At 42.3% G+C, this 21,953-nt stretch overlaps 1 protein-coding gene across 1 annotated transcript in view; it reads left to right on the top strand.

The window, feature by feature from the left end:
* CACNA2D3 (calcium voltage-gated channel auxiliary subunit alpha2delta 3) overlaps nt 1-21,953 on the top strand; it is an 864,056-nt gene that overhangs the window by 700,719 nt on the left and 141,384 nt on the right. The window contains exons 27-28 of the mRNA XM_040454466.1: nt 4,481-4,602; nt 7,227-7,307. Coding sequence (XP_040310400.1) covers nt 4,481-4,602; nt 7,227-7,307 — 203 coding nt within the window. The remainder of the gene's footprint in view (nt 1-4,480; nt 4,603-7,226; nt 7,308-21,953) is intronic.

The following is a 21,953-nucleotide window of genomic DNA, read 5'->3' as shown; positions in this document are numbered from 1 at the left end:
TTCTTGTGAGGATCAAAAAAACTGTGGATGTAAAACCAGTTTATGAAACTAAAAATATCTGCAAGTAAGGGTTAGCTCTGCTCCCTGTGACACTACTGTGACCCAGAGTGAGTAGACACTGGCTATCTGGATGATTCTTCGGTTTTCAAGAAACTCATCCCATTGACTCATATAGAACTCAGAACCTTGAGCTCTATTTTTTTTAATGTTTTAAATTTATTTTTGAGAGAGAGAGTGTGTGGGGGATGGGCAGGGAGAGAGAGAGAGAGAGAGAGAGAGAGAGAGAGAGGGAGGGAGACAGAGGATCCAAAGCAGGCTCTGTGCTGACAGCAGAGAGTCTGATGAACCTGTGAGATCATGACCTAAGCCAAAGTCAGACACTTAACTGATAAAGCCACCTAGGCACTCCAAAAGTTCCATTGTCTTAGGGTCTTGTACCTGCCTACCCTGTCCAAGAAGACGGCATTTGTTAAGGTCCAACTGTCCAGATATACTCTTGGATAGGGCTAGAAAGCTTTTCGAATTTCTGTTTTTAAATAAGGCATACAGAGAAAAGTGCCAAGCTGTGGGGAGAGTGCTAGAGAATATAAAGTCCCTGCTGCAGAACTAACTGGTACTAGCATCAGCCTGCTACACTGAGGTGCCACCTCCTGTCACCACCATCTGCTTTGGAAGCACGTGGATTCTAGTCCGAGGACTCTGTCCCTGCCTCTACACCCGTCAATGTCAGCAGTGAATCTTGTGCATTCCATGTGGCCTCTTGGAACACCCGTAGCACACAAAGGCAGTCTAAGCGATGACTGCTTCACAGCTTCCATGTGACCCACAGAGAACAAAAGAAGCTCCCGAGATTTAAAAATCCCATATACTTGATGGAGCCATTTTCAGTTTACATACTGTATACATAACTCTGATAGAATCGCGGTGAGTATAAGTTTATAGATGAGTAAATGGGGCTCAGAGATTCAGTGATTGACCCAAGTAATTCACCCAAGGTCATTCGTCTGCGCCTAAAACCTAAACTGGTCTCACCCAACACCACAACAGCCCCTAGTATCTACAGGTAGGCTTTCATCTTACCTAGAAAGATCTATCTTCCTGAAGAACATTTTTGGAGATTCTGTAGAACCAACTCTCTCCTTCTACTTCCTTCTGAATCACTACTTGGTAGTTATCAGGGACCTACAAGGTTTCCTGGCAACCAGACCCTCTCATGTGAACACCAAAGCCAATGGAGATCATGCCCTGCAGGCTCCTGCTCGCTGCCCTGGTGCCAGCGTGGTCTGGTCCTGGGCAGCAGCCACTGGGCACTCAGTAATGCCGTGTTCCAAGCCTGTCGCCTGCCTTCCTCAAATGTCTCCATCAGTCTAAGTGAAAACCACCTCACACCTCCTAACCAAGCTATTAGCCTCACCTTCCAGGACTGGAAAGGGGCCCCCGGTACCATTAACTGCTGCATGAGAAGGGCACCTTCCTCCCCGTAGTTATATGCATCCCACCACCAAATAGGACTGCCACAAGTGAAAATGCTTGGTTGTGCCATGGCCCAGTGTGGAATACAGCTATTCATCCCACCGAGGACTAGATAGCAGAGTCTCCTTCACACACCTATCGCAGTCAGGTTTATGAAAAATCTCATGTCTGATGGGGAAAAAAAAAAAGCAAAAGGTCACATTTCAATGTTTGTGAGTCCTATTGATTTTAGGATCAGGAAACTTTACCACTGAATATATCGGTGCCAGGAGGAGCTTGTCTGTGACCTCAAGCCTGGAACTCCCTACACCCAGCACTGAATAACTCAGAGGTCCATGCATCATCAGTTGGCCTTTTGAATGACAGCAGAGAGCCTTTACATAGGAACGTGGCCATACTGATGTGGCAATTTGAAAGAATTGAGAAATACTGTTTAGAAAAGTTTTAGCAAATTGCTTTTAATACTTGAGGAGCTCTTATCTGAATATGAGATTTGATTTATCATGTGATCATTAAGCACACGCTGAGTGCCTGATGAGTGCCAGGCCCTGGAAATGTCAAGAAAAATAATGTCTCTGCCCTTAGAGAGGAATTAGAACATGCTAGTGTAAGTTAGAAGGAGGTGTATTTCTATGCTGAGAACTTCAAGGGTGGCCTCCAATGGCACGGGCTTCCTCTAGGAGGGAGCTTTGCATCTTAGAAAGAGATCAAGATATCAGTGCCTGGCCATACCCTAAAACTACAGAATGCTTTCCTGAGTTAGAAGACAATTCAAGTAGTTTCTAATAACCCAACTTGTTACAACTTAGCTTATAAATTCAACCCTGCTATAACAATGGAGAATATTTGAGTATTTCTCTCCATGGTCTGTGTGATCCAACTTCACCCTGCAAACTGATGGATAGAACATGGTGCCATTTCTGGTTCAATCAGTGGCCTTTTCCCTGCATACACATTGTCCCCTGATTGCTGTCCTTTCCATCCCTTGATTGCTCTCCCTTCCTGCAAGATCTCTGAGGACTGTGGACTAGCCAGGCAGTCATTTCCTCCCCCGAGTTATACTGTCTCAGCCAAGATGAGGCACTTGGGAGAGTAAACATGAGTCTTTGGAGATAAGTGAAGCAAACAAACATTCGCTGGAACTTGGGGATGTGTGAGTCTCTGTGAAGGGAGCCAAAATGGGAAGCAAAGCTTCTTTCTTCAGAGACTTCAGGAGGTTTGGGATGGGGACATGACAGAGCAGATAAGACCAAGGAAGGAGAAGGCCACGTGAGAGACCAAGGCTGTGGGGCAGGAACTTGCTAATGTCTCTGTGGATTTGCGTGGTGGGTGGGATTTGAGGCACACTGTGAAGGGAATATGATTTTGAAAGGAAGAAACGGGGAAGAGAGTGCAGGTAGGCCTCAGGAGAGAGAGAAGCACTGTGGGCAGTGGGCGCAGGAGGCTGGGCAAGGTAAGGGATGTACAGACAGCTGGAGCAGTCCTGTTGGCTGGAGAGCAGGTGGTGGAGGGAGGGAGGGGGCAAGGATACCACAGGGCCCACTGCTACCTCTGTTATACTTTTTCTCAGAAGAGTGAAATCTACTTAATTTGATCTTTCCAAGGATATGTGATCATGTATGGATTGTAAGGCACGACAGCTTTCCGACTACCCTTTCTTTGGTCTTGTGATACGATTTCTGGAGGTTTTGCTTGCTTGCGTTAGATGCTAAGATGATTCGTTCACTGGATATACTAGGAAAAATTATTTCACCCACGGACAGTCTGACTGCTGGAGTTCTACAGGGTAATTCTGAGCCATCTGGGGTGCATGACGCTACACAGATTCTCTCTGCACTGAGAAAGCCAACACTGTCTTCACCTGACAAAGGTGGTTGGGACATACCCACATCCGGCTTTTCCTTGCTGAGTGGTGCCATGATCCTTCTCCTCCCCCACCTCCTCCTTCCTCCTCCCCGTCCCCCTCTTTCTTCTTCCTTTCGAGTTTTATTGAGAAATAATTGGCGTATAATTGTATATGTTTCAGACGTACAGCATGATGATTTGGTTTACATATATTGTGAAATGATTACTGCAGTAGGTTTACTTCACATCTCTCATCTCATATAGATACAATAAAAAGAAAAGAATAAAAATTCTCCTGGTGATGAGAACCCTTAGGAAATATTCTCTTCACAGCTTGATTGTAGGTCACACGGCAGTGTTAGCTGTAGTCCCCAGGTTGTCTTATAACCTTCTTGTCATTCCCCGTCCCCCAACACCTGCCCCTTGTAACCACAAATCTGATCTCTTTTTTTGAGTTTGGTGGTTTTTTGGTTTTTGCTTGTTTGTCTTTGTTTCTTTGTTTTTAGCTTCCACATGTGAGATCCTACAGTGTTTGTCTTTTTCTGTCTGACTTATTTCCCTTAGCTTAATGTTTTCAAGTTCCATCCATGTTGTGGCCAATGGTAGGATTTTCTCATTTTTGTGGCTGAATAATATTCCATTGTGTGGAATGTGTGGTATATATGCCACCACTTCTTTATCCATTCATCCTTTGATAGACACTCAGGTTGTTTCCATATCTCGGCTGTTGTAAATAATGCTGCAGTGAATGGAAAATATCTTTTTGAGTTAGGGTTTTTGTTTCCATTGTGTATATTCCCAGTAGAATTGCTGGATCAGATGGTAGTCTTATTTTTAATTTTTTGAGGAACCGCCATATTGTTTTCCATGGTGGCTGGCTGTACCAATTTACGAAGTGCACCAGCATTCTCTTTTTTCCATACCCTCACCAACATTTGTTATCTCTTGTCTTCTTGGTGATAGCCACCCTAACATGTGTGAGGTGATATCTCATTTTGGTTTTGATTTGCATTTCCCTAATGACGAGTGATGCTGAGCATCTTTTCATGTTCCTGTTGGCCATTTGTATATCTTCTTTGGAAAAATGAAAAGGTATGTTGCTCACTTTTTAATTGGATTATTTGTGGTTTTTTGACATGTTCTTATTCCTTTCCATTTCCAGGGATTTCCTGAAAGCTGGAGACAAGGAGAACATTTTTAACGCAGACCATTTCCCTCTCTGGTACCGAAGAGCTGCGGAGCAGATTCCAGGGAGCTTCGTCTACTCCATCCCGTTCAGCACAGGTGGGGGTCCTTGTTAGAGTTGGGACTCTGTCTGTCTGGTCCTGCTGGCCCGGGCATTGCATGCAGAGTGTAGTGGGGGCCATCTGAATGCTGGAGGGAGCCAAGTTCTGTCTTGAGGACCAATGCTGAATATTGGCCCAGCACTGAACCATTGACCTGTTTCATAAATACAATGGCCCCAAGTAAAATTAAGCTTTTGCTTAACTGAAGTGTGAAAAGAGCATTTCACAAAGCAGGACTGGTACTTTTTACTGTGTGGAATTTGAATACAAACATCTCAGTAGATTTTTTTTTTAACGTTATCATGGCCCCACTTGGAGAAAATTCATGCAGACATACCATCCTTTGCCAGAACTTTCAGTGAATCACATCACTTTGGAGGCCCACAGTCCCCCCATCAGAAACTAAATTGATTCAAATCAACATGCAGGAGTGAGCGCTGAGATTTTTGTGTAGACTTGTGATCTCCTGACAGAGGGCTGCAGTGACCCAGGAAAAGCGCATAACCTGTGATTTTTCTAGTCCTAAGATTTTATATTATAAAAAAACTAAGGTTGCCTCCCTCCAAAAAAGAACTGAACACCATCTTATTTCAACCATGTTTAGAAGCAAAACACACTGAACATACTTTTCGATTGTCCTTGGCTTTTTCTTGTCTCACGCAGCTGATAGTTTTTGGTGCTCATTTTGTGGAAGGCTCTGACTGTGCCTTGTAGTAACTTCAGAGATGAATAAGACCTAGTTCTATAAACTTGGATTGCTTTAGACAGTTCAGTCTATACTTATGTTTTATATTAGAGCCACCGTATTAGTCTTTTTCAAGCATTCCAAAATCAGCCCTAGTGGCGGTTTTCTGGTGCTTAGTGTCAAAGCCCCTTCCTTGGTTCTTAGCACTTGCTCATTTCCATGAATGAAAACGTCTTCAGAAAGAGTGCTTTCAAAATTTGCAGAAGACACGTTGGCAAGAGCTATCTAATAACTAGTTGCATGGACTCGTTAGGAAGAGAGTCTCTCATTCATGAAGATATTCAAGGAAAGGCCAAATGTTACTGTAGAAATTCCCTGAGCAGGTAGAATTTTAGAGGAGATTATCAATTAGTTTCCTTCCAGGAAAAACTGAAATTCTTGGAGTCTGTACTCCTTTGTACCCATGGCCACACACATGTGTGTTCTCAGATACAAATGTCCGGGTGACTAAGACTCTTTCTTTATGTTTGTTTGGATGACACTTTATTGCTGAAAATACCAACCGAGATAACAGTGAACTTTCTCATTCTGCTGCAAACCTGTCAACGTCTTCTCTTATGCAATCTCATGCTCCTTTCTTTGCCTTGGGATTCTAAGAAAAAAAAGAAAAAAAAGAACTTAGCTTGCTAGATTTGGACTGGAAGCAAGCATGAAGTTCTTCTTTTCCGGCAGGGTGGATTTTGCTCAAAACTGGACAAAGAAAAGGAGCAGTCAGAAAAAAGAGCAATCCCCGAAGTGTTCTGTGTGTGTGTGCTTATGAATGATGGCCCCTTATATGGGTTTCTTCTTTTACTCTTCACCATTTTCCCTACAGAGACTTATGTGTGGGAAAAACAAATTCTGGCTAATTGAGGCTGTTGTAGAATTGGTTTTTGGCAAGTGGGGTTGTCAAAGGAATTTACCTTGTTCGTGATAAAGTTAAGGATGACTTCACATCTTAGGAGATTTCATTCTTCCTTTTGGTTCGGAGAATGTAACATCACCAAGTACAAGTGTTATGATGAAGCTGTCTTATTGTTTCTACCATGTGTTGATTACCTGCACACATTGAAAAACAAGCTGGTTTTTATTACTGCTTAGGCTTGAGCCAGGAGAAGGTTCTCAGTTGCTTCAGTCATAAGCGTATTCAAATTCAGGTCTGCCTTCTCCATTTCCCAGTTCATATTGGATTCCATTCATGGAACACCTTTTATAAGGCAAGCATTGTGCTAACAATTATCAACCAAGGCGGGGGGGGGGGGGCTTGAAACCTGTGCTCAGGGTCTTTTAATTTATGGATATTGGAGCCATTGTTAGTAATTGCAAATGTCTTCATACTAATGCCCTATTTTTACCACATTAATAAGAGTTTGGAGTAAGGATTGAATTCCAAGTCTATCCCTGATTGGAATGGTTTTGCTAAGAAAAACTGGTCTTGAAATTAGAATTTTATAAATCAGTAAAGTTGTAACGAACAAACCAAAACTAAAGTTCCCAACTTGTAAAACAGTTTCAAAACTTTATCTCCTGTAGCTCTCCACAGCCGTATTTAGAGAGGCAGTGTAAATATGATCACTAACACAAGTAAACACTGTAATTAGTAACCACAAATCACAAGAGAAATGTGGTCCCTCCAGTGGTGCTTAATAATTTTGATGTGAAGAGGCTGGACACCCCCCCGCCCCCAGTGTGGCAGTCATAACTCAGTGCACTGATTCCTTCAGCTGACAGGACTGTCTACACAGCACCTGTGGCCTAACAGAGTTGGCCAACTCTGAGTCTGGGAACCATGCACTAACACAATCTGCAGAATTGGTGGCCATGGGCCATATGATTACTCTCTTAACCTGGGCACACAACCATCTCCATTTTTGTTGTGATGGTTTTTCTTCTTTCAGGAATAGTCAACAAAAGCAATGTGGTGACAGCGAGTACCTCCATCCAGCTCCTCGATGAACGGAAATCTCCTGTGGTAGCAGGTAAAGGATGGATTTCAGTCAATTAATAGAAATAAGCATGGCATCCATTTATCTGGCCAATGAACTGCTTCTATGCAGCATGTTTATTCTTCACAAAATAAGTTTTGAAAGGAACCAAAAGCTAACACGTACTTCTTCCTTAGCTTGGTGTTATCTTCACCAATTCAGGATTCTGACTGGTTGTGTTTGTTGTGACAACAAAAATCTTTCCCAGTACTCTTATTCTCAAACCAGTAAGAAATTGTTGGTGCATGCAGAGGAGGATTTCTTGAAAGTTGGCAGTGTGCTCATTTAAAGTAAGCTCCATATCTCCCACTGCTACATCATTAGGATAACAGTGGGCATACTAGGCAATTGTGGGTTTGTTTTAGGCACACACGAGCCGAAATGTGCCTTCTCTGGAGAGCCTGAGATTTTTACCTCTCTCATCCTGCTGAGGAATTGAAGTTAGATGTATCTGTAGGTGCCGGGTTTGGGACCAGGCGAACGCCAAACCATTTCATGATGGAGGGTCTTAAATTGTCAAAGAAACCCTGGCTCTGGCTTTTGCCATCTCTCTCACTCTCAAGAATGTCAGTAGACATCTGTGGCCGGTGATGGGCTTTCGTTGGTGGTGTTTGGCCTGAAGGGCTGGAAACTGCCACAGGTGCTCCTTTGGGGACAGCTGCTGACAAAAATGGAGTCTACAGGCTTGTCTGGCATGTGGTTTATTTCTGACATCGTCGTATCCATTGGCGGAGGGTGGATGAGACCCTCCAAATTCCATCCTGATATTGGCTAGGTTTACCAAAGGGAGTTGTTCTGCTTCCAGACAACCTCTCTCAGTAAGTTGTACTGTAGGGGGACTTTGAACATCCAACTGCTGTGTCTGCACACCGTGAATATTTGTGGGAAGGATTGCAAATGGAGCAGATAGTTTTGAGTGTGGTTGTCTCTGGCTGGAAAACACCAGGCTTCTTTCCCCACTTTATTTCTGACTTAGTCTATGTGTCATCATTGTATTAGCAGGGATTGAAAGACCTGGGGGCAATTTCCCTGGTTATTCCTGGCTTTTTGGATACGGCAAGGAAGACTGTCTTATGTGTCTGACCTGTAGATCATCTTGAACTAGGCAGACCTGTAACTAATCAGCCAGGAGATCAGGGCTCTGAGGATTCACAGCTTCTGTCTTTAAATTTTGTCACTTAGCATCTCATGTTCCTTGAAGAAAGTAGGAGACAGGATCATGTAACTTAGCAGGGTTTATTTTTTGCTCAAAGGAAGTCAGCCTTCCTTACCTCTAGGGTGACCCAGCCAGCTAGTTCTGGAGGCATGTTATCTCCCTGGAACAGGGCCACGTGCAGCAGCTGTCAAAGATGTGGCCTGACCAAAGCGACTGTCCAACTGTTTGGAAGTTTCTTAAAACCTTTTCATGGGGTGCCTGGGTGGCTCAGTTGGTTAAGCATCTGACTTTCGCTCGGGTCATGACCGTGGTCTGTGAGTTTGAGCCTCGCATCGGGCTCCGTGCTGTCAGCTCAGAGCCTGGAGCCTGCTTCAGATTCTGTGTCTCCCTCTCTCTCTGCCTTTCCCCCACTCATACTCTGTTTCTCTCTGTCTCTCAAAAATGAATAAATGTTAAAAAAAAATTTTTAAAAATAAAAAACCTTTTCCTTAGTTTTCTCATTCAGTCATCATGAAGGATGCTCTGTGTCAGCCCTAAGGTGGTGGTGCCCATCCCAGCCACTTTTGTCTGAGCTTGCAAACTAAGCTCAAATGTTTCCAAATGCCTATTGTTTTGTAAATGTCTGTTTGGCTCAGTATGGATGAAATGTGGACTCAGCCTGGGTACCGTGTATCCAGTCTGGAGAAGAACGTGAGTTTTCCAAAATGGTTCATTTGTCTATGCTGGTCTACTGTTGAGTTACACAGATGGCCAGAGAACACAGGCAGCTCACAAGACACGGTGTGTCCAGCTGTGAGTGGGTGGAGGAGACGTCCTCCTGTTTACTGCTACTCAGTGTGTGTCAACTGGTCCCTGTCTTCACAAGATAATTACAGAGCAAGACGAAGAAGCAAGGTTATCGAAGGAGCTGTATTTAGTACTTACCTTTTAAAACTGGTAGTTATTAACCTTTTTTTTTAAAGTGTGTTTGGTAGGTGTAAGATAAAACAGATTTGCTCAGTTTGATCTTGAAGGCTGCCATGGAGGAGGCACCATGAAGGCAATGACCTCAAGAGGACCTTTCTGTCGCCAAAAGCAGAGTGGCCTCCTCAGCACTTCCCACAGATTGCATTGACTCTGACTCACCCATCCTGTCACTGTGTGATTAGTTTCGGTAACTTTCTTCTGTGTGTTTTCCTCAAATTAAGTAGACATTGTTTACTACTCTAAAGCAAAAAAGGTCATTTTAATTGGGGAAGAAGCCTTGTTTTGGCAAGTGAGGATGAATATGTGAGCAGGCCTGCTTCCCCACCAGTGTGCCTCCAACTGCCGATGGAATACGGCCAACTGGCAGTAATTTGGGGTCTCGATGAAATCCTTGTGTTCAATTGAAAAGTATATGGAAGGAAAGGTGTACAACTTTGCAAATCATTATCAAGGATACCTTTGAAAGGCCAGCTCTCAAGCCTGTGCGGGTGTTCTCGTGTTCACTGGCTCTCAGTGTCTGTTTGGGACAGAAAGAGTTTCTTGTTTTGTTTTGTTTTTGCTTTATTCTCTTTCTTTCTTTCTTTTGTCTTGTTTTCTTTTTTAAACAAAACATTTAGATACTCATCTGTCAATGACATCTTTGCAGAAAGGGCAGTCAAACTGGGAAGGATTCCATTTATGCGTCAGCCTGGTGCATAAATGGGCCCCATCCATCTTTTTGGCCCATGACATTGCTTACAGTCCTTCTCTGGAGGGACCTGCCAGCTTTCCAGCTGCCACTAGTGTGCTGAATTTTCTTACTTGCTTTCCCACTGCAAAGGAAGAAATGGTAGGACTTTCTCTTTGGCTTACCAAGTCTCTCCAGAGCCCTGGAGCCTCCTGTGTATGACAAACCTCTCCTCCATTTTTCTGTTCTTATTAGCAATGCAAACCTTGGACTGTAAAGTCCACATAGGTTTGTCACTCACTCTGTAACTTACTAAATATGTGGTCTTGGGTCTCCGAAGGTCTATCTCAAATAACATTGGGATCATTACCTCTTTCACCTTACTCTGGCTTGATTTGGGGGTAAAATGAGAAAACAAAATACTGGACTATGAAGAAGTATAAATATGCTAGAATCCGGGGGAACCTATTTTTACCTTCAAGCTTATTCATTCATTCACTCACTTATTCACTGAATATTTCCTGACCTCCTTCCTTTACCAAGCACTCTAGATATACATGAATAAGATCCAGGCTCCATAATGACATTCCCTTCTTCCCTCCAAACACATGTAAAATAGCAGTTATTTTTAAAGCCATGTCCACACAGGACAGGTGAAGAGAAAAGCTGGATAATTACCTAGAAGGTCCTGGAGGTAAAAAACTTTGTTCTTTTCACCTCCTGTTCCTCGGAACAGAACCCCTGTTCTGAAGTATAGTAGATTAATCCTCAATAAGAATTCTGTAAATTGAGTTGAACTTGTAGAAACCTGTTTTGCCCTCATTTTGTTATTACTGACTTGAATTCCATCAATTACTTAGATCATGGTGTTAATTCCCTACGCTGTTCTTCGTGGGACACTGGGCCATATCGGCCAACAGTCACAGGCACCGATTCTACCATTAGAGGATGGAAATGACATAGAGAAAGAAACGCACAGAGGGAAGAATTGAGCCATCAGGGAAGGTGTAACTATGCAGGGAACTTCTTCCCTCCTTGGACAGTTTGTCTGATCCCCCCCACCCCCCATTGTCCTTCTGGACTCTAACAATACACAGCACATAATCTCAGTTTTTCTAAATAAGTTCAGGATTGGGGATTTTTTAAATAACAGAAAATAAATTCAGATTTTTTTTTGCATTTGCTTTAAAATGTAAATTTTAGCACATCAAAATCTAAAACCTCTTCTACAAATGTGCCAGTTTGATTTCTTAAATGAAATGAAAAACCTCTCCAAAGGCAAGGACTGTCCCAATTACCTTTTTATCCCCAGCGCTGAGCACAAAGGAGGTTGACATGTGGTAAATGTGTCAAAACAGTAGATGAATCAAGGAAAATGGGCTTCATTTTCATCTGTTCTGCGTAGGTCCATAAGTTTACAAGTTTTACCATCCACATGATAGGAACACAGTATTTGACTCTAAGAGAGTCAGACTCTAAGAGAAGTAGGCAGCAGCTAAAACTCCAATCCATGCCCTGGTGATATGATGCAGACCATGATGGATATTTTAAGAAATAGAAAAACTGTGTAGTACTCCATCCTAATGGCAGCTGTGCTGGCCCAGTAGTTAATCTCTATGTCAGTAAATGTCTTTTCTGAGGTCCGAGCATTAAAGTGATATTTATAATAGCCAATCTGATCATCAACATAAAGAAAAATAGATTAGAGACCATAGAGGCATTGTTTTCCTACAGAAACAGTTTTTAAAACAGATTTTAAGTATAAAATTTGATTATTTTTAGTAAATAAATAATTGGGTGGGAGCAGGGCTCTGACCTCCTGGTCTGCTTCTCTGCAAGAAACACAGGTCATGTTAAATTCATTCATTGGGGGAAATTTGAAATGTGGGTTATGTGATCTAATTTGCATAATTCTAGACAGTATAATAAGGGGAATGCTTGATATTAGGACAGATGATCTCATTTTAGCCAGCTGATTAGGAAACAGATGAAATTCCCATTGACCACTAGCTATTGTCAGGTATATGATATTTAAACTGCACGGACTATTTCATATGTACTCTTCATTAGAACTGGATGAATAATGTTGGCAAAATGTTATAGGCAGATACTTAGTTTAACAACATTCCTTTGATGGGATTTCGCATATTGGATATAAATGAGTTATCTAGTGTGGCAGGAATTGAGTCAAGTCTGCGTAGATAAGCCTCTAGTTTGTCAGATCTGAGCAAAGGGAGTGTTTTATCTCCGCAGACATTTAGTACTTACTGATTAAACCAGTAGTTCTCAACCAGGGTCACTTCCCTCACACCCATGGGGCAGTTGATTGCATGCAGAGATGTTTTTGTCACAACTGGCTAAAGGGGGGTGCTACCAGCCTCTAGTGGGTCCAGGTCAGGAATGCTGCTATGTATCCTCTGAGGCTCATGACAGCCCCTCCAAACAACGAGGAATTATCTGGTCCAAAATGTCAGGAGGGGAGAGATTGAGAAATGACAGGCAAATGTCAACTTTTAGTGCTTTCAAATTCACTGCTTTCCCTTCTTGGGCTCCTTTATAAATGATTTTGTTTTATTTTTTTATTGTGTAATTAAATTTTTCAGTAAATGTGTATCTAGCATCTACCGTGTATGTTGTGCTGGGGATACAGCTGTGAACAGCCACCCTAGACATCACTGTGGAGTGTATTGAGGGATTGTTGGTTGATATGATAGGAGGGCACCGTCGGCATGCCGTACCCGGAGGCCGGGGGACAGCTGCCCGAGGAAGAATCCTTCCACCCAGATGCCACGGCACTCCCTGAAGATACTGAGACAAACCAAGTTGCTGCCAATGGAGAGCTTCCATATGTGTAGGAGATATAGACCACAGACAAGTATTGCATGAATGGAGGGAGGGAGGGGGGAAGGAGCCAGGCAGTCTGGTAGTGGTAAATGCTCCATAGAGAACAGACCAGGATAAAGAGATGAGGTGAGGCTGGCAGTGGCAAAGGCAGGGATGTGTGCCCATCTTCACACATGTACGTTTGGCTGTGTGGTAGGGGCAGTGCTTCTCCAGATCAAGGGATAGGGTAGGTCAGGGAAGGCCCGACATGAGCAGAGTCCTAAATGGTGAGATGCAGCCATCTGCAAAGATCTGTGGGCAGGGTGTTCCAGGCAGACAGAACAAACTTGTCCAGGAATCTTGAATGAGATCCCTCACACGTGTTGTAGCCACGTTCCAGGTGGGTACTCTGAGACACGGACAAGCCTCTCGGGTTTCAGGGGTATTTGCTGGGATCTTAAAGCAGGACTGATGGGCAGGTGGGCAGATGACCCAGGGAGAGGTGGGGAACCCAAGGCAGGTCTTCATTCTAAATATTAGCTATAAGATAGGGCTTTTCTATGTGTTTGGCATTTGGTTCTCTCTCTCTCTCTTTCTCTCTCTCTCTCTTTCCTTTTTTAAGCTGACAAACAGGAGTAATGCAGGGGCAAAAAGAGGTCTAAGCCAGTATGACTGACAACAGCAAACCTCATAGAAATGGATTAATGATGTAGCTACTAATTATGCCATAGATCAAGTCTGCCACAGAGAACAGCTGCCCCGCATGCCACGGTAGCCAGGGATGGGGGCGCGTTAAGGACTTCTGCTCCAGGAATAAAAATAGCCCAGAAATTTGAGAAACTGGATCCCATGTGCTAACTCTCCAGGACACTCACTGCCAAGAGTCACCGTCCTTTTATAAACCTTATCAAAAGCTCCAACATGTCCTCCACCCAAAAATCAGCAGCAGAACTTTCGGATAACAGGTCCTCACCCCTGCTTGTGTGTGTTCTGAATCAGCAAGCAAAGACCCTTCTTTTTGAGGTCATGGTGCGATTTGGGCATTAAAGCCAATGTGAACCGAGGGTTTGGCAGTGAGCCCAGGGCCGTTTCGCCCCTCTTGTAAAATGAGGTTGACTGGTGCTTTAGCTGGATTTCTAACAGCCTAGTTTTTAAAGATGGGGATTTGTTTCATCATCACAGAAAAGGAAAGAACTGACTGATAATGGAGAATGACTTACACCCAGATGCTGTCTTGGGGGACCTCTGGGGTTCTTGTTGAGAGAAATAAATTTGCTTATAAATAAATACACGTACAGTGTTTGGCAAATGCCTCCAGTGAGTGCTCAATCATGAGTAGCTGCTAAACTGTCATTACTATTGCTTCTGTTGTTAGAATGATGGTTGGCTACACCCGCCACTACTCACTAGCCAGTGCTTATTGTCATGTGCTGTTCTCTGTGAGAACTTGCGTAGGAAATACCATTACTGTATCTTGACATTTTTCACAAAACTTTGAAACTCACACTTTCATGTCCCCATGTACCCAGAGGTTGGCCAGCTGCAGCCCATGGGACCAAATCTAGGCTGCAGTCTATTTTGTTTGGTTTTCTTATAGCTTCATTGAGATATATTTCACATACTGTAAAAACTCACCCACATAAAGTATACAGTCTATTGGATTTTAGTGTATTGACAGAGTTGTGCAACCATCGCCACAATCTAATTTTAGAACAATTTCAACATCCCACAAAGAACCCCTTGTACACACACAGTCTCATTCTTGATATCTTATTCCCTACCCCAGCCACAGGATACCACAAATCTACTTTATGTCTCTATGGATTTGCCTTTTCTGGACTTTGCAGATAAATGGAATCACAACAGTACGTGGCCTTGTGTGATCAGCTTCTTTTACTTAGCTTAATGTTTTCAAGGTCAATCCATATTGTAGCATGTGTCAATACTTTGGGTTTTTTTTTTGTATTGCCAAATGATATTCTATTGTTTGTACATACACCATTTTATTTATCCATTCATCAGTTTATAGACATTTGGGCTCCCACCTTTTAGCTATTCATAATGTTGATATGAACACTCATGGACAGTGGACATGGATAAGTTTTTGTGTTGACACATATTTCCGTTTGCCTTGTGTAGACACCTAAGAGTGGAATTTTGGCATCATATGGTAATTCTATGTTTGATATTTTGAAGAGCTATCAAGCTGTTTTCCAGAGTGGCTCCACCATTTTACGGTCTCACCAGCAACGTATGAGGGTTCCAATCTTTCCACATCTTGATCAACACTTGCTATTGTCTGTCTTCTTTATTTTAGCCATCCTGGTGGGTGTGAAATGATTTGCATTTCCCTAATAACTAATTACGCTGAGCATCTTTTCATGTGCTACTTGAATTTGCTCATAAGAGAAATTTATTTTCAGATCCTTTGCCCATATTTAAGTTACATTATGTGTCTTTTTATTATTGAGATATGAGTTCCTTACATATTCTGGATATAAGTACTTTGTCTGATGTCTACCAGCTGTTTTTGTAAATGACATTTTATTGAAATACAGCCATGCCCTTATCGTCCATGGATACCTTTCTGCTAAAATGGCAGACCTCAGTAGTTGGATAGAGACCATATGGACTAGAAAGCCAAGAATATTTAAAAATTGTTTAACGTGTATTTATTCATTTTTTGAGAGACAGAGTGTGAGCGGGAAGGGGCAGAGAGAGGGAAACAGAAAATCCAAAACAGGCGCCAGGCTCTGAGCTGTCAGAACAGAGCCAGACGCGGGGCTCGAACTCACAAACCATGAGATCATGACCTGAGCCGAAGTCAGACGCTTAACCAACCGAGCCACCCTTTTTTTTTTTTTTTAATGTGTATTTTAAAGCCAAGAATATTTAATACCTGGCTCTTTATAGACAAAAGTTGCCAACTCTTGCTTTGGAAAAAAATATGTCACAATCTATTTTTTTTTAAAAAAACACAAAACACTGATTTGTTCATTTATTTAACATCTTTTTATTTTATAAAAATGAAGTGGATATTTAAATTTTTTTTTCAACGTTTATTTATTTTTGGGACAGAGAGAGACAGAGCATGAACGGGGGAGGGGCAGAGAGAGAGGGAGACACAGAATCGGAAACAGGCTCCAGGCTCTGAGCCATCAGCCCAGAGCCTGACGCGGGGCTCGAACTCATGGACCGCGAGATCGTGACCTGGCTGAAGTCGGACGCTTAACCGACTGCGCCACCCAGGCGCCCCTGAAGTGGATATTTAAATCAGAGGCTATGTAAGTAAATGTTGAAGACCGAGCTTCATGTATCAGAAGGTGCCCATCAGTTGTGCCTAATGTTTTTGTATATGTGGTTACACAGAAATCCCAATCAAAGATCCTAAGCGTTCTAAAAATATATGCTCTCATTGCCAGTCAAGACAGTGATTTACTTAATCTTCGCTCTAGTTTATAAACCTCTGAACAGTGTAATCAGCATAATGCTCGGTAGAGCATTGGAAATGCTCTCACATGCGTTGGTGGAAAACAGTTTATGGGATTTTTTTCCCCCCCAGCATGGATCATGAGAGATTTGGGGATTTATTTAGTTGCCTTTATCCAGGCAAATCTCCTAGTGACCTTGTTGGGATCTTGATCTTATTTAAGACTAGAATATGTGACTCATGCTAAGTCAAGTGCCCACAGAGGAAAAGTGAGCTGACCTGACTCTCCCCTCCTGGAGGAGAAGGATGGACATCAGCAGAGTCTGCAGTAGGAGCATAAATGCTCTGCCAGTCAGTCTGAGGACTCTCTTACTCATGGAAAATGCTTTGGCTGGTTGGTGGTGGGAAAGGGGGACAGTGCGGATCAGAGACTTGCACCCACCAAGAGCTCCTGGGTTCTATTCTGGATGAAAATTTCTACATGAGACCAGGATAAGTGTCTAATTGTCATTCCTACTTTAAGAACAAATTATATGTGAACAGGGTGAGGCCGATGGGAGTGTATGATTGTCTTTAAACAAAAAAAGAAAATTTTGGAATGAAACCATAGTTTATGGTCATTTTCCATGCTTTTGCTTCACTAGCCTACTCCTACCAACTTCCAGATTTGTGCTGGTATAGTCAGGTTTTTAAGCCAAAATTATTTTTGTTATTGAATTATTTTGTGTCATGCATTTCTCGGTCTCTTATGCCATAGGATTTTTCCACATGTCCTCTCCTTCATTCTCTCCAGAACCCACCCCAGACAAGTTTCATCCGCAGTGAAGCACTTCTCAAGGTCACCTATAACCTCCACATTATGGAATCCAGCTACAAACATTTATTATCTAATAGTTTCCACGAGTCAGGGATCTGGGTGAAGCTTAACTGGGTCATCAGGCTCAGGGTCTCTCACAAAGGCTGCAGTCAAGGTACTGGCCCAGGGTCTTTCATGAGGGTGCAGCGAAAAGGTTGTTGGGGCTGTGGTCTTATCTGAAGGCTCAGCAAACAGAGGAAATGCTTCCACAGTCACTCATGAGAAGCTTAGCAGCTGGTTGTTGGTCAGCCACTGTCCTGACATCCTCACCATGTGACTGTCTCCACAGGTGTTGACTTTCCTCAGAACAAGCAGGAGAGAATGAACACAATGGGAGCCAGAGTTTTTTTGTTACTTAGTCCTGGAAGTGATATTCTCTGATGTGTACCTCATATTCTTTTTGCTAGAACAAGTCACTGGTTCCAGCCCACCCTCAAGGGGAGGCAGTTCAAAAAGGGCATGAGTACCGTCAAGAATCATCTGAAAAGCTGCCACAACCCACAGGGTCCTACACGATTGGACTCCTCGTTACCCTCTAACCTCAACTCCTTCTGCCTCTACTTTTGTTCACTTGGCCACATTACCTTTACATTGTTCTTCAAACACATTAAATGTGCTCGTATGTCAGGGCCTTTGGACCTGCTGCGCCTTCTCCCTGGGACAGTTTCCCTCCAGATATCTTCACCACTGGTTCTATCTTCTCCTTCCGGTTTCTGCTCAACTATTTTCTGAGGGGATTTCGTGATCACCAAGTATAAAACAGAAACTCTTCCTCTCCCATATCCCCAGTATTCTGTGCCCGTCATGCCTACTTCTCCACCACTTGACGTACATAGATTTTATGTCATTATCTTCTCCTTCTGGGAGATGTTAAGTTCCATGGGGCATATGCTTTATATCTCTTATTCCCTCCTTCATCTCTGATACTTAGAAAATTGCCTGGCATGCAGAAGGTGCTTAGAAATTTATCAGATTATTTGACTTTGCATTGTTTTGTAACCATATTAACTAAACCAGACATACCCCTGACTTTAACTGATTTGGTGCTTATTGCTCCCACTTGAATAGCAGGACTCCACATTTTTCAGTTCTTCTCACATTTCTCCTCCCCCTTCCCCTTCCCCTTGTTTTTATAATTCATCCCTTGATCAATTAAAGTAGGTCTTGAGTCATTTTTTTTTCAAAAACAATGCATGGATGGCATGCTCCCTAAACGGTTGCGTATCTGAGAATTGCAAGCTCAGTCTGGTTCCTTGTTAAGTGTCGTTTTTTTGTTTGGTTTCTAGACTTTGGAATATTTAATTTTTTCTTTAAAGTTTGAAAATTTTACCAGAATCCATTTGTTTCGTTTATGTGTTTTTTTCTCTAATTTATACTGATTGAGACTTTCATGTACCAGGCAATAAGCTAGACTAACTTTTAATATTTTTTCCATTGATCTCTCTTATAGGAAGCCCTTCTCAATCTATATAATTGGAGTTTTTCTTTAGCTCAGGAAAGATGTCTTCTCAGATTTTCTTTCCTTCTGTTTGGCAGGTTCTAATCGGTTTATTGGGAAAACCAAGTATCCATATTTTAGTTCTTTACCATTTCTCCTTCATTTCTATCATCTTCTGGTGCTTTCATCTCTATTTTTTCTTTTGAATTCCAGGAGTGAATATGCCTGTAATAGTGTTCTATATCACTGATTCAATATGTCCTAATGTTTCTTCTGTACCTCTGATGGTGACTATGGAAGATTTTATTCATTTATTATTTACTATTATTAGCCATTATTATTTTATTATTTGTCATTATTTTATGATTGTTTGCAATTATTTACCCCTTTCTTTTTTTTAAAGTTTATTTATTTTGAGAGAGAGTACATATGCGCACACAGACAGGGGAGGGGCAGAGAGAGAGGGGGAGAGAAAGAATCCCAAGCAGGCTTCTGTCAGCAAGGAACCCGACATGGAGCTTGAACCCACAAACTGTGAAATCATGACCTGAGCTGAAATGAAGAGTCAGACGCTTAACCGACAGAGCCACCCAAGAGCCCCTCCTTCTTTTCTTATAAGGGGACTGAATATCCTTGCCTATTGCTAGGTCACTCCCTGTGCCATCCTACTGGACACTGTATGATTCTTTGCTCCTTAAGTCTGAACTTAGCCATACGACATCTTGTTGCCAATGGAATGTGAGTGGGTATAATGTACACCAAATCCAACCAGAAACTTTAAAAATTGTGCTAGGATATTTTTTGAAATAGATCTTTCATGCTTCTGCATCTTGTGGGCAATGCTGCCTTTGTTCCTTTTTAAAAATATCTTTCAGGAGGTTCTGTTTAGGTTTCTTTCTTAGTTTTAATCACCATTAAAATATGGGATGTTTGCGGGATGCCTGGTTGGCTCAGTCAGTTGAGCATCCAACTTTGGCTCAGGTCATGATCTCATGGTTTGTGAGTTTAAGCCCTGCATCGGGCTCTATGCTGACAGCTTGGAGCCTGGAGTCTGCTTCAGATTCTGTGTCTCCCTGTCTCTCTTCCCCTTCTAGGCTCACACTCTGTCTCTCTCTCCCAAGAATGAATAAACATTTAAAAAAAAATTTTTTTTAATGTGGGATGTTTGCTGATGGACAGAGTGAATGACTTCCCCTCAGGGGTCACTTATTGTTGACTTCAAATCACACCTTGGAGACTAAGATAGAAGGCTAGTTGATAGGCACAGCCCCTAAACAAATGTCCAGTGTCTAGGTGTCCTCCATCTAGAGTGGCATTGCAGGACCAGTGAGAGATGCCATGTCCTACTGCCTGGTGATCTGACTACTTAGGTAAACCAAAGTCATCTGTAGTTTTCATTCCTTGTAAGAAACAATAGATAAAAGCTACAGCCCCTACATTGTGCTTATCTTATTGTACTCCCTTCATTTTATCATCCTATTATATGCTACACTGTTGAGATTCTTCATCTCTAGTGGAGGAAGACAGCAAGGTCTTAATGGCAGGTGTTGTAGGACTTAAATGTTCTCAGACATCTTATATGGGAGGAAGTGGTTTCCGTCTGGTTTGTGAAGTCCATGTCTCAGAGGAAAGATACCAGAATAAGGATAGGTGGTACATAGACTGTCTTCCTTTGCATCCCACTCATCTATCTGATGGGCCATATCTCTGCTTTGGATGTTGGGCATCCCTCCTGGAGGCTTGGATCTCATTGACCTGTATTCTTAGTTTCTAGATTCTCATAACTTTTTTTCATCTTTGTATTCATGAGTATTTCAATGGGCAATACTTCTTATTAGGCAGCCTCTAATTTCATCATTTTCTCAAGTAGCTGTGAGAGAGTGTGGCTGAATTTCTACATACCCATTCTAAGAACATCTTTTCCAGCTCAGCAGAGTCATGGGTGATATAAGGACCTTCATTTTCCTCGGCCTTTTCATCTGATTTACTGGGTCTTGGTGAGACCAGAGTTCTGGCAGTGACACACTGGCTGGTGGATCGGTTTCTTTTCTCTGCCATATTTTAAGGTCAGTGCTAGCAGTGCCAGGAAAGCATCTCAACTGTGACTTCTTCAAACCAGTCACATCCCAGAAAGTGTCCAGATCCTGCATCCAAATTCCTGCTCCACTACTTACTAATGGTGTGAACTTGAACAAATAATCCAAATCCAGTGATTTTGTTTCTTTATCTGTAATGTAGCAGTAAACTGTCCACATTTTTTAAGTTTATTTATTTTTGAGAGAGAGAGAAAAAGAGAGAGAGAGAGAGAGAGAGAGAGAGAGAGAGAGAGAGAGAAGTTACAGAGAGAGGGGAAAACAGAGGCTCCAAAGTAGGCTCTGCACTGAGAGAGAGCAGAGATCTCAATGCAGGGCTCAAACTCACGAACCATGAGATCATGACCTGAACCTAAGTCAGATGCTCAACTGACTGAGCCACCCAGGCGCCCCAAATGCCTACATGTTTTGGTCAATACGAGGCTTAGAGAAAATGAAAGCATTACACTTGGGAAACAACTGGCACAAATTGGGTGCTCAATAAAGGTTGAGTGCAGGACTATAATTAATATCATAATGCCATAGTCTGTTATTGTGGTTCACACTGATATTTGATATCAGTTCATATTGATATTGTGGTTCACACAGAATGCATGAAGAATAATGGGGGTTTGGTTGTATAATCCATGTTAACCCCATGCTCCTGCACCTGCATTTGTCAAGCCAATAATTAATTATCTGTGTGACTTTGGAAAAGTCCCATTCCTTTTCCATGCTTCTAGTTCCCATTTGTAAACTAAGGACACAGAACTATATCAGGGTAGAAAACAGGTTTAATCTTTATTGTTAACTCTAGGTAATCAGTACTGGGGACTGAAAATACAGATTTAAAAGGATTCTGAGGCAGTGGCTGGGCTCAGGAGATGAATTTCCCGTGATCTATTCTCAATGATTAACATGGGTAGGGAGGCTGATCACAGCTGTCCCAAATTTGTCAGGTCTAAACTAAATGTTCTCTAGGGATTGTCTCAACTCCCAATCTTCTAGTTCCTTTTCTGGGTCTTCTTGATGGGCCTTTGTAATTGGTGACACCCTGATAATAAATGGAAATTTACTACCAGTGGAGTGAAAAGTTAAGAATCTGAAAGGAGAGTGGTAGACAATTAAGCCGCTTCTCCAAATGGAAATAGAGTTTCTTTGAGACTTCATTGCAATTAGAGCAATAAGAAAGAAAGAAAGAAAGAAAGAAAGAAAGAAAGAAAGAAAGAAAG

The sequence above is a fragment of the Herpailurus yagouaroundi genome, unplaced genomic scaffold (genome assembly GCF_014898765.1).
Source record: "Herpailurus yagouaroundi ecotype Mexico unplaced genomic scaffold, PumYag 213, whole genome shotgun sequence".
Lineage (NCBI taxonomy): Eukaryota > Metazoa > Chordata > Mammalia > Carnivora > Felidae > Herpailurus > Herpailurus yagouaroundi.
Note: the sequence above shows the minus strand (reverse complement) of the source record. Positions and strands in the feature narration are given on the sequence as shown.